The sequence below is a fragment of the Dipodomys ordii genome, unplaced genomic scaffold (genome assembly GCF_000151885.1).
Source record: "Dipodomys ordii isolate 6190 unplaced genomic scaffold, Dord_2.0 Scaffold122, whole genome shotgun sequence".
NCBI lineage: Eukaryota > Metazoa > Chordata > Mammalia > Rodentia > Heteromyidae > Dipodomys > Dipodomys ordii.
Genome location: NW_012267338.1, coordinates 6661185 through 6674656, shown reverse-complemented (window position 1 = coordinate 6674656; position 13472 = coordinate 6661185). Strand labels below are relative to the sequence as shown.

Below are 13472 nucleotides of genomic sequence, written 5' to 3'. Positions count from 1 at the left end.
CAGACAAGGACCAGGAAATTACTACAGAGATGCAGAAGGCAGTGTCATTATTCCTAATTACAGCCAGACACAGTAGTTTGAGGCAACTCTGAGACTAGGTTAAGGTTCACAACGAAGCAGGGAACCTTCTTTGCTAAAGATGATGCCATCAAAAGCCAGGCAGTGATGAGATTGGGTTACATAAGGAGAACAAAGAATGCAGTTTAGTCAAAGAAAGCAAATGAAGTGGCCACAGTGGCTCACTCCTGTAATTCCAGATACTTGAGAGGCTGACATCATCATCAAGTCCAGGCAAAAAATGCATAAAACCTCATCTCAACCAACAGCCGAGAGTGGTGGTGTGTGTCTGTCACCTGAGTACACAGAAATTATAAATAGAGGATTGCTGTCCATGCCTAATCTGGCAAAAAAATAAAATTGAGACTCTTTCAAAAACATGCCGCAAAACATAAAGGACTAGGGGCACGGATCAAATGGTAGAGCTCCTGCCTACGGAGTGAGAAGCCCTGAATTTTGAGTGAGGTAAAGAAGAGCAAAAAGACAAATAGCACATGGTCTCCCTGATATGCAGATACTAAAGCCAAAATGCAAGGCAATATGGAAAAGTAAATAGGACTTGAGAAACAAAGGACTTCCATGCATGTTGTCATATCATTGCTAAATGACTCCCTGTTCTTGACCACATATATGGCGTGTGTATGTGTGTGTGTATATATATATATATATATATATATACATACATATATACATATATATATGCACACTACTGAGGGAAGCAAGGAGGAGGACACAGAATCAGAGGGAAACAGGAAAACATACAAGAGGGGTCCATCAGCTGCACTGGACATAGATGAAAATGAACTAAGCAACTCAAAGACAGCAGTGGGAAGGGAGGAATGAGAGGGAAAGAGGGACCAGCCTACACTGAGCAAAAGGAAAGAAATGTACATATCACCTAATGTGGAAAATATAATTGTATTGTCAAAGCTCATGGGATTCTAAACTTTATAGACCATGATAATGACAATTTGCCTTGTGAAGGTTCACACTACTGTGAAATATGTGAATATGTAATCACCTAATCTCAATTTTAAAAAAAGAAAACAGTGAGAGAAGGGGTAAGTTAGGAGCCATGGGTGACAATGTTGTCAGACACTGTGTATTTATAGACTGTTTTGTAGAATGGGAACTTCTTTGTACAACTACTTAAAAGAAAAAATGAAAAAAAAGAAAACTCCAATACCACTAAAAATAAGTCAATAAATAATAAAACAACCTGTGGGTGTGCAAAATATAGTGGTCAGAATAAATGTTGCCAAAGACGAGTTGTGTTGGTGAGAAAAAGCCTGAAGAAAAGCCCAAGATCCAAAAACAAAGAGACCAACTAAGTTTTAACCCTATGAAAATATGATGTCCTCAATTATGCTTCAAGAAAATCAATCTAGCTGTGGCATGGAGAAGAGATGGAAGAGCAGAAAGAAAGAGCTGAAGATATAGCAACATGCCTTAGTCTAGAACCTAGAAAAATGGCAGAGAGGGCCCCAAATGAACCAGGTAAGATGGGAATGTCAATTGATGAGAATAAAAGAATCCATTTAATTGAGCAAATCAAACATGAGGGAACAGAGGAAAAATGTGAGCTACCCTATGTTTTCGAATGGATCGATTTAACTAGGAACTAGAAAGCAACAGCAGACCATCTCACAGTAGGTAAAGACGCAAAGGCAAAAGGTAAGCAGGGAAGAGGAGAGACAGGCAAGTCTTGACCTCAAAAGCATGACACGAGAAAACGAGGGGAGCGATTTGGGCACTATAGATAGGGGGTGTCAAGAAGATGGTGATTTGTGTGTCACCATTGGTCCTCTCCATAAAGAAGTGGCAGGGCAGGGTGGAAGTCAAAGCACAAGACATCAAAAATGACTAGGACGGACAAAGCAGAGTGCCTTTGGACCTCTTTGGAGAATTTCAACAGGTCATGGAAGGGTAGAGAGAATCGATTGAGATCGATGGAAAATAATGATGGGAAATTTCTTTGCCATGAGACTTTAAAAGGGTTGCAGGTCACAGGAAAGAATTCAGAAGGAAGAGGGGATTTCATAATCTTTATTGGCAGAAGGTTCATATTTCTCACTTAAATTTATAGCCACCCTCACTTTCCTGGCTTGGTTTTTATAGATCAACTTCAATTTGCCATTTCTAAAAATAACAGATCTGTGGTCTGTTATTAACTCACACCTCCAGAGTTTACTTGCAAGTAAACATACCAACTCATTAGTTTCACTTCCCAAGCTTTTAATCACAGTTGTGACTTTTTCTCCATTATTCTTCTCTACATGCTACAGAATCTTTAAAGAAAATCCATGCCGGTCTAATCATATAATAAAGGCCGTGCAACAGCTGTTTTTTTAAGAAGGTGGTTATATGATGATTTTTGTGCACTCTTGGTTGGAAAACTCCTTTTGTTTTATATTCAGAACAGAGGAACCATTCACTCTCATTAGATCACATTGGAAATAAAAGGAATGACTCCAATTAAAGAGGAGGTAATAGAAAATAGAGCTTGAAGAACCAGGGACCTGAAGCTTACATACTAAGCAACCAACACCTCAAGGAACCCACAAGAGTCTGACAGCCACACCTCACAAGAGTGGCTACATTGATAGCCAGTGCTTAAGTTATAGTATAATAGACCAAATGTGTTTACTTTATTAGTTCCTAAATGTTTCTCAAAAATGCGTATGGTAACTGGGTGCCATTGGCTCATGTCTATAATCCTAGTTACTCAAGAGCTTAAGATTGGAGTTTGAGACCAAAAAAATTACCTAGATTCCATCTCCAAAATACAACCCCCCTTCCCCCCCCAAAAAAGCAGTGCTGAAAGTTTGGCCAAAGTAGTTGAGTACCAGTCCAGCAAGAGTGAGAATATGAGTTCAAATTCTAGTACAGCCCAAAACAATACAAAGCCCAGTGAACAAAAATGGTTATGGAGATAATCTTTCCTATACCGCACAGAAGAAATAAATAGTTGCCTTTTTCACTCTAAGACCTGAAACTTCTTCCTATTACCCACAGATTCCCAGGTGTATGTTACCTCTATTCCTTAGAGCTTAATGACAGCTACAATCCTCTGACATCTAGTCCCTAAATTGGGTCATGGCTGAGCACTGAAACAAGAGGACTGGTGCAAACACTGCGTCACAAGGAAAATATTTGGGGGTGTTTTTCATCCCCTGCTCCCACAGCTGGAAACGGATAAACTTTCATCTGTCTAAATAGATGATCTGCAGCATGTACCAGCTATGAAAAGTGATAGAAAAGAATCTGGAAGGTATAATTACTTGCTTGGATACTAACCTAATAAATTTAACAGCCAGGCCCAGGTCAGCGATACAGCAGGTTCCGTTTTTCTTCACCAAGATGTTCTTACTTTTCAGGTCTCGGTGGGCAATTGCTGGTTTGCCTTGGGTACTGAAGATTTCTGTGTGTATGTGACACAAGCCACTGACGGCAGAATAGGCTAACTTCAGCATGGACTTAGTATCTAGAGTGGTGGACTTCAGGTAGTCATATAGTGAACCATTTTCATGGTAATCTGTGATCAGATACAGCTGCGTCCAGGACCCAGTCCCTTTAATATCTGCAGCAATGAAACCTTTAGGGGGAACAAAAAAAAAGAGATTAAAAGAATTGGAAGGAAGAAGTTTGCAGAACAGAATTTGGATTCATTCCTATTTTCAAATACCAATTTTTTTGTTCACAGATATCTTTTGTTTAGCATCTCACTTAGCTTTCTGTGGCCATGATGGTATTAAACCATTCATACCACAGATAATTGAACTTCTAAGGACAGAGCAAAATTGAGGGATTGGAAAAGGAAACATAATCCTTTTTCTGATCATCCATTGATATTTCAATTCATTTGTGCCTTTACAATGACATATAAGATATTGTTCACCAAACCATTGCTTGCGTGAAGAAAGCTAGACTTCTGTGCCTTCTACTAGAATTCCAGACAGACCACATCCTAGCCTAGGAGATGTGAATTGATTCTCAACATAAATCTTTGACATAAATAAACACTGCAGATAAAATGCCCACAGGGTATAAATGTTTCCTAACACTTACACAAAAATATGCCTCTCCAAATCCCTAAGAAATTCTACTATTACTTTTGCATTTCCTGTTTCTGAAGAAAAAGCCCATTGGTTGAGTGTTCCATTTTCAGACTTTCCCCCATTCACAGAAGTGCCTCTGCCAACCTCCTGTGAAGTCTCTCATTACACAATTACAGGTTCATGACAAGAAGAAACTTTCTATCAGCTTCCTAACAGGCCCATCCAGATAAATGAGCTAATATGCAAATTAAAAAACAAAGGATAAGAGAAAACTAGGAACCCTTGAACACTGCTGCACAGATTTTCACTCACCCAGAATGTTTTCGTGCCTCATCAGCACCGTCTGGTATATTTCTGTCTCTCTGAACCAGCTGGCCTCCTCAGTGGTGAAGAATACTTTCACAGCTACCTTTTCTCCACGCCACTTTCCCATCCACACTTCTCCGTAGCGACCTTTTCCAATCTGTTTCACCATCTGAATCTGCTTAGCTATTGTCCTTTGGACCTGGGAAATCCAAAACCACTCTGTTAGTGGTTTTGCAGCATTACAGATTAGCTTAATTTCTTTTCCCCTCCAGACAAGAAACAATTACTGCTTGTAAAAGCATTTAGTGCTTTATTTTTTGCTATATAAATGAGTTATTTGTCTTTATTTATTAATGTCCTCTTTTAAACATTTTTCAGATTGTGGATTCCAAATGACCAAAACATTGCTTCCACATGATCAAACACTTCATTGTACCTCTCACAATTTTTGTAGAGAAAAATGGTATGGCACCTGACAGAACAGAATGCCTGCAATTCCATACTAATGTCTTACTAATAACAGAAACATTCAAACACAATGAAATATGACACACCATGGTGTACATAAAGAAATACCGGAAAGGTCAGAGCAGAAAAAAAAATTATGAGAGATAGAGAAGAAAGAAGGGACAGAGGGAAGGAGGAAGAGGTATCAAGGAAGCAAAGACCAGAGTAGAAAACTAAACATGTTAAGTAAATATAAATGCCAAGTTGGTGTCAAGCAGAGAACAAAACAAACAGTAGGACGTAGAGTCTAAACCTCAACTGCTTTGAAACTACAGGAATCTTTTCTAGGACTTCAGCATTAAGCTGGGATTTTCAAATAGTACTGAATTTGCCCTTGGCTGGTACCAAGACATGGCTCCCAGCAAACCAAAATACAAATCTGCCCTTGATGAAATGGTTCTACATCTATTACTAAGTAAAAAAATAAACTCCCCCACAAAACCTTAGCTCTAACACAACTTAATCCCAGATATAATGTAAAGAAGAAATTGTAATGCATTGTTTGACTCACAAAAAAAAATAGAGAAAAATCTCCAAGATGGTGGGAAGTGAAGGAAGAAAAGAAAGAAAACAGAAGATGAAAGGGAAAAAGATCTTATAGAATAAATTCCTTAAAACAAATGGAAATAATGACTATAATTGAAAATCAACAGCAACAACCCACCAGAATTTAATACCTTCAGATTTTATATTGTAATTTATCAGATATGAAATGCCAAGTAACTACATGGTATGTTTAAGATATAGAAGATCAAAAAGTGAACATGAAGACATTATTGAAGACATTTTCAAAGTAGAACAGTTGTCACAATAAAAAGGACAAAACAAACAAGCAAAACAATAGACTATAAAGAAATACTAGTAAGAGAAAGTTACGCTAACAAGTCATTCAGTAAGCTTTAAAGTGACTCTGAAGAATTATAGCATGCAGCAAAGAAAAAAATGGAGTTAAGTAATTCAAAGCCAAATGTTTCTGCATATATGATATTTACCCCACCTACACTTTTGTCAGTGGTTCTATAAATCAAGGGACTAATATCTGTGGTAATTTGTAGAATTTATAGACATAAAGAAGTAGCATAGTGGAGCTGGGTAGTACACACTTGTAATCTGAGTAGGGGGGATAGGAGGGGAAAGATGCAGGGCAGTTATGGAGTTCATAGTCAGCCTGAGCTACACAGTGAGAACTTGCCACCAAATAAATAGGGCTGAGGTCAAGCCTGGCTTGTGTAAGGTCCTATGTTCAATCCCCAGCACCAAAATAAAACACAAACACAAACAGAAGGAAGGAAGGAAGGAAGGAAGAGAGGGAGGAGAGGAGGAAGGGAGGGAGGGGAGGGGAGGGAGGGAGGTGGGTGAATATAGTCACCAACAGGTGTGAAAATTGAAGAAGAATGCTTTTTTTTTTTTTTTTTTGGTTAGTCATGGAGCTGGAACTCTGGGCCTGGGCGCTGTCCCTGAGCTCTTCAGCTCAAGGCTAGTGCTCTACCACTTGAGCCACAGTGCCCACTTCTGGCTTTTTCTGTGTATGTGGTAATGAGGAACCCAGGGCCTCATGCTTGCAAGGCAAGCACCCTACCATTGAGCCACCTTCCCAGCCCCACAAGGATGCTTTTTGAAGTTAATTTGGGAAGGGCCAGGGGTTACAGAAGAATGATGGAGGGTGAGTCTGGTCACGATACATTGATATGGACATGCCAAAATAAAACTCTCCATACAACTAATGGTTGTTAAGAAAATAGAAAAATTAAAAACAGAGGAAGAAAGAAGGCCTGTGAAGAGCAGAGGTGTTAAAATGTTACAGCCATAAAATAACACAGAAAGATCTGAGATTTTAGGAAGGAAACGTCCCAGTAATAAGATGAGTTAAAAGGAGGAAACGGAAGTAGAACCAATCTAACAGCAGGTGTATTTAATTCATTAAAACCAAATGGAAGTTTACTATTTGTACTTTTCTTTAAACATAAAGTGTAATGCTACAGAGTCACATACACAGTAATGGTAGCTGTGGCATATTAAGTTGTAAAACTAAGCTATTTGATCATTACAGAAGTTTTTTTTAATCTTTAATCTGAAGCACCATTATTTTGATCAGAATGATTAAAACAGTTGCTTAAGTTCTTTAAAAAAAGTCTCAAAACTAATAGATAAGATATTAAAAGTAATGGAGTCTAGGAAGATATTTGTCATTAAAATTATTACCATACTGAACTCAAAAATCTCACTTTATGGTTCCCAAAAAGAATCAAGTAGCTTTTTCACTGAAGTCAGTGCTTTGTATATGGTATAGTCTCCCATCAAGTTTGACAGTACTGACCAGCCGAACATTAAACCCCTTCTGAATGGAAAAGGTCAGCCTTCAACCTGAAACCTAACCCTGCAGCTGAAATGTAGACTTCTTCCTTTGTCAAAGTTCTCAGATCCTAGATGAGCGCAATACTTCTGCCTTCAAAAGCCAGGCCAAAGTGCAGTAATGCTATCCACACTGAAAACAGAGGGAAGATGGTCCCTCGTTTAAGGTTTTGTAACCTGCTCTTCATCAGGATGTCTGAGGGTCTGGGCTGTAACCAGACACTTACATTAAAAAACAATCAGCTTAGCCTCACGAATGTCAAAATGTTATCAGGAAAGCCTGCGCCTAAGATCCGATGTCCACCTTGCTTCCCAGAGCTTGCTGCTCCTTCAGAGCCCTATCTGTTTCAGTAAAATGAAACCCTGTGTTTGCTGACATTTCCCTTCAGAAGACCTTTCCTTTCAACGGGGGATATGTTCCTGTCATACCAGCAGAGGGAGGCCTGATCCACTTCCAGAGCTCTGAGACTGCTCGATTAAGTCTCTCAGGGACTCTCCTGGAGGAATATAAGTCTCATCCTGCTCCAACCCAATGCTGTACCTTGGTCTGGCTTCTTGTCTTTTATACCTAAGGGTTGGACAAGGGGAGATAAGTTACAAACTTACGTGCAATGGTGGACTAAAGGTAAAGAGAGGTCACAAACTTGTAGCACATGACTACAAAAGATCAAATGCTTAGTGTTTGTTGCACTTGGTTATTGTGTCAAGATACAAATCACAATTATCCTACTCACTGATTTGTTTTTAATTAATCACAATCTTTTGACTCAGTCTCAGCTATTTATAAATTTTCTACTTTATGTTTTTCGAGTAGACTGTATTCTGTTAGTATTTGCACTACTTTCCTAAAATCTTTTCCTTTCTGGTCCCTAATTAACTAAAGATTAAAATTTTTGATTTACAAAAATCATGACAACTGACTGCCATACAAGGTAATATACAAAGTAACAACAAATACAAATGGAATGGAATTAAACTTTTAAAACTTTGAGTTAATTACAAAGTCAGGCTCCAGTGCTCATACTTGTCATCTTATCTTCTCAGGAGGCTAAGGTTTGAGAATTATGGTTCAAAGCCAGCCAGAGCAGGAAGGTCTGTGAGCGTCTTGCCTCCAATTAACCAATTGACTGTCCAATTAACTGTGGCACAAGTGGTAGAGTGCTAGTATTGAGCACAATAGCTAAGGGACAGTGTCCAGGTCCTGAATTCATGCTCCAGGACTAGTATAAAAAATGAAAACTAAAACATAAACTTTCAGTTAATTATAATATCTTCAATTTTTAAATGAACTTATTTGCATACTTAATTTATCCATCTGGGAAGTATCACAAATGAATACTAAATTGCTTAAAAGGCAAAGAAATTGACACAAAGGTAACAATATTTCACAAACTTGAAAACATGTTTTATAAGTGACTGAAAATTTAATATAATAATTTAATGTTTCATCTCTACACAATGCCTCAAGTCAATAATGCAAGGAAAAATTTCTTCTTGAGAATTTTCTTCTTGAGTCTGGAGGCTCCATCTCCAAAATAACCAACAAAAAGCCAGAATGGAAATGCTGTTCAAGTGGCAACAAGGAAGCTGAGTAAGTGTGGGGCCTTGAGTTTTAAAAAAAAATAAAAATAAATTTTAAAAAATCAACCTCAAGGGGCTGGGAAGAGTGTTTGCCTCACATGCAATAGGCCCTGGGTTTGATTCCTCAGCACCATATAAACAGAAAAAGCCAGAAGTGGTGCTGTGGCTCAAGTGGTAGAGAGCTGGCCTTGAGCTGAAGAACTGAAAGACAGTGCTCAGGCCCAGAGTTCAAGCCCCACGACTGACAAAAAAAAAAAATCAAAATCAAGTCATGACTAGGCTTGAATTCCCTAACTACCCTCTTTTCCTTAGGTAAGAAATTCTTGCCTACGTAGTTTTGATGTCAAAAGCAGAACAGAGACTAGTATTAGGACCTTGTATTATCTTTAAATAGCTTCTTTAACAATTACCAATATTCACAGTTAAACTTAAGATCTAAGTAGGCCAAAGGAAACCTTGACCAAAAAAAACAAAAAAAAATACAAAAACAAAAAAATCAACAGTTAATAGTGGTAGAATATAATAACATAATAATGATACAATAAATGCAAAGTTGCATCTCTACATAGAGGAAACTTACCTGAAGTAACAGAATAAAATAATAAGGACCAAGAGCAGACTGCAGACAGTTACAGATATAAGTAAGGCCTTGTGGTGTATAGGCCCATCAACAAAATCTAAAATGGAGAGAGAAAACCATAAATATCCGTTACTTTTTACTTAAAAATTAAGAATTAACTTTTCTCCCCTTCTTGCTAAGTATGAAATAATAGATGAAGAGAGAAAAAAAAACACAAAACACCAAAATCTTTGAGCACACTAATTATGAGAAAAGACACATATGCTGAAAAAGTAAAGTTGGCATAAAGTTGACTCGCTGATTCATCTAGACACTTATGACCACAACATAGCTTTCCATTCTGGAAAGATTGAGCTTGACATTCAATAAATCTAGGGGAGAAAATATAACATACTTAAAATATAGGTCAGTGGTTCATCTTTACTCTAGATTCAGTGGAAGGTTGTCCCATGTGGTTTCTGGAACACTGTGCATGACAAATTTGGATAAAACCCATCTATCCCCCTGCTACAAAAATATAGTCACCTCATTATAAACACAAGGGCAGAGAACCTTTCAAAGGGGGCCTGAAAAAGAATATATGCATAACATGACTTCAAGCAAAGATGTCCTTCAATATGTAGACTCTAATTCTTCACAAATGCAATCATGTTTTAAAAGAATGGACAGGTTTTGGCCACAGAATGTGGGATACTCTCAAAGTATTAAATAAAATTCATTTGGTCTTTACTCCAGCACTCAGAAGCACTTGGTATGCAGGCATTCTACCACTTGATCTATACTCCCATTCCTTTTTGATTTAGCTAGTTTTCTTGATCGGATTCCCATCTTTGCCCAGGACCAACCTCAGATTGTGATCCTCTTAAACTATACCTCCTGAACTGTTGAGAGTCCAGAAGTACATCACTATGCCCATCTTGTGAAGGTCTTGCTTATTTGTTGTGCAGGATGATATTGAACTATGATCCTCCCATTCAGTCTCTACCTCCTAAGTATCTAGCTAGGATAACAGGTTTGGACCTGCATTTTTGCCAGATAGTTCCAAATTTTAAAATAAAAGTATGACTTTGCAGAAATCTAAAGAGAATGCTACACAAGTAAAATTTGAGCTAATCACAGGACACACTCTCAGCATATGAACAGAGAATACCCTTCCTTTATAACTTTACTAAAGTTCTCAACTTCCTTATTTTTATTTTTCATGGAAATGTAGAATAAAGAATACACTAGAAATTTCAGGGATGGTATTTTTTCCTTCTCCTCTTATTGCATTTCTGATTTATGAGACCACAAAGCACTCATTACCACCAAGCACTCATTACCTCCCTATTTTTTATTTCTTTTCTACAAGATGTTATTCCCTGCCTTCCACCTCCCTGGATTCCTTCATAGCTAAGGTGATCTTCATAAATAAGCCCTCTTTCTGTTGGTCAGTGGGTCATGTCTTAATCTCCTATTACTTCTGCTCAGAAGATTAACAATGTAAACCTTCAAGTCACTGCCAGAGTCTGGAGGAAGCCAACACTTTCTATGGAGAAAGCAAGGAGACAGCAAGCCTGAAGCTTTCTTTCTGGGACTATTTCTACCTAGGCTGTCATGCTGACTGCTCAGGGAAGTGGAACCGAGAACTCCCCAGCGGAGTTGGGATCACTCTGACAGGCAAGGGAGCACACCAGCCAGTTCACCAAACTGCCTTCTGCATGGACTGTCTCCTCTCTGAGAAGCAGCGGAGAGTGAGTGGGCCACTGGTGAAGATGACAGAGCTGTTTTTACAAGCCTGGAATATGGCGCATTATCACAACCTGAAGTGAGAGAAAAATTATGTAGCTGGGTTGGTGGAGATGGTGTTTGTGTGTGTGTGTGTGTGTGTGTGTATGTGTGTGTGTGTGTGTGTGTGTGTGTGTGTGTGTGCGTTATTCTGTCTTGAGAGGAGGAAGAAAGGGTACAGAAATGGAGGGACAGAGGGTGAACAAGTGCAGTCACCGTACTCAGTAGCCACCACCATGATGAAAATGAGCTATGCAACTTGTGGGTAGGGATGGGGCGGGGGGGAAACTGGGAGAAGTGAAGGAAGGGGTGACATTGTCCAAAAGGAAATGTGCTCATTACCTGACTTATGAAACCACAGCTCTTCTGTACATCACCAAAATAATAACAACATTTTTTAAACATGTAGCTGGAAAGAATCTTGGAAATTACCCCTTGTTCTTAGGAGAATGATTATATGTATTCTAGGTTCAACAATGAGGAGTAGGTAGGAGACAGTTTTCCATGTAGCACAGAGAATCTGAAAAGCATATTCTTGTCAGAATTCTAGCCACAAATAGTTGCATACACATTTACCATAGTTGGGGGAAGTTTCTTATCGAATAAACTCTGGAAATAAACACAAAAACTTAATATTCTAGTTGTTCTCCTTTGCAAAAGAATTTGTGATTTTCTTTCCTGATAATATAGGTAACTTCTGTCCAGATACTGAATTCAATAAGAATAAGAATGAATTACCTCTAAATTTCTTTCGACTGTGCCACATATTTAACATGGACATTCTGAAATAGTTAGAAGCTGGATATCTGGCTGCTCACTAGCAAGGAATTAGCTTAGACTCATAGATGGATGTAAAGTGCTGAAAGCATTGGATACAACAGAAGGAAACTTAAAGGGCTCATGTTTGCATGCTGCACATTATCTTGGTCAGTGTTAAGGAGAATACAGATGTCACATGGGTTAAACACCTGTCACTTTTAGAGATCAGTTTATACTTGGCAATATCTAAGGAATACTATTTAAGACAATCTGTGAGCTGCCCAAACTATAGTTTTTAAATGAATAAGAAACCACTTCAACTCTGGAAATCCTGTATTATGTGTTCACATTATAATTATCATTGTTTCATGGGAAAAAACATTATTTCTGATAAATTTCCTTTAAAGTCTATATGTAGTCAGTATAGGTGATTTCCATCTTTAAATATTTAAACTTATATCTATTTTTAAAAACTATCTAAAATATTATGTTGGAAATATAATCAAACCAAATTATCTCACTAAATCAACTATAGTCTTCTAATTTTTTTTCATTTGAATGCCAAGTTATCGTTTCCTTTTGGTGCTCATTAGAAAAAAAGAAAAACAAGTGACTATAATTTGGCTGGTCACAGTGGCTCACACCTATAATCTTAGCCACTCAATAAATTGAAATGGGATCAGGGACCCGTGGCTGATACCCGTAATCCTAGCTACTCAGGAGGCTGAGATCCGAGGATCATAGTTCAAAGCCAGCCCAGGTAGGAAAGTCAGTGAGACTCTTGTCTCCAATAAACCAGCAGAAAACCGGAAGTGGTGCTGTGGCTCAAATAGTAGAGTACTTGCCTTGAGCTGAAGAGCTCAAGGTTAGTGTCCAGGCTCAGGGTTCAAGCCCCCAACCAGAAAAGAAAAAAAAAATAAGTTGAAATGGGGAAAATCGTGGCTGGAGGCAAGCAGGACAAAAAGTTCTCAAGACCCAATCTCAACCAATAAAATTCTGGGCAGAGTAATACATACCTAAACTAGCAATACAGGGAGCATTAATAAGGGATTCACAGACCAGGTCAACCTAGGCAGAAAAAGGGCCTGCTTTACCAAATGCAAAGTGGGTCCTGAATTTGAAACGAGGGCCTCAAGTAATTTGGAAGAAAATGGATCACATCACACCTTCTTCCACATCAACGCAGACATCCTTTCCTACTCTTATTAACAACTGTGATATTGCTAGGCCTCTCGGATCATTTTGTTTCTGATGCAGGTGCTATACTTGATCAAACTATACTTGATATTTCCTCCTTCAGGAGAGAGAACATTCTCCTGCAGCTCTTTGCTATGCTAGAGCCATCAACATGCAGCTTATCTTAATTTTTTAACTTTCATTCATTAAACCTATTCTGCCTCACCTGTTCTGTTCAAGTGTCATTTCTATGAGGCTTATTTTGATACTCTCCCAGGCTGGACTGAGCCAGCTACCCAATCTTCTATGTCCTCATATACAATGAGAGA

At 38.4% G+C, this 13472-nt stretch overlaps 1 protein-coding gene across 2 annotated transcripts in view; it reads right to left on the bottom strand.

Annotated features, from left to right (window-relative positions):
- Bmpr1b (bone morphogenetic protein receptor, type IB) overlaps positions 1-13472 on the bottom strand; it is a 41134-nt gene that overhangs the window by 11332 nt on the left and 16330 nt on the right. For both annotated transcript variants that reach the window (XM_013029723.1, XM_013029724.1), the window contains 4 exons: positions 9442-9538; positions 7710-7848; positions 4428-4620; positions 3355-3652 (listed from right to left, as the gene is read on the bottom strand). In XM_013029723.1, the coding sequence (XP_012885177.1) occupies positions 3355-3652; positions 4428-4620; positions 7710-7848; positions 9442-9538 (727 nt within the window). The remainder of the gene's footprint in view (positions 1-3354; positions 3653-4427; positions 4621-7709; positions 7849-9441; positions 9539-13472) is intronic.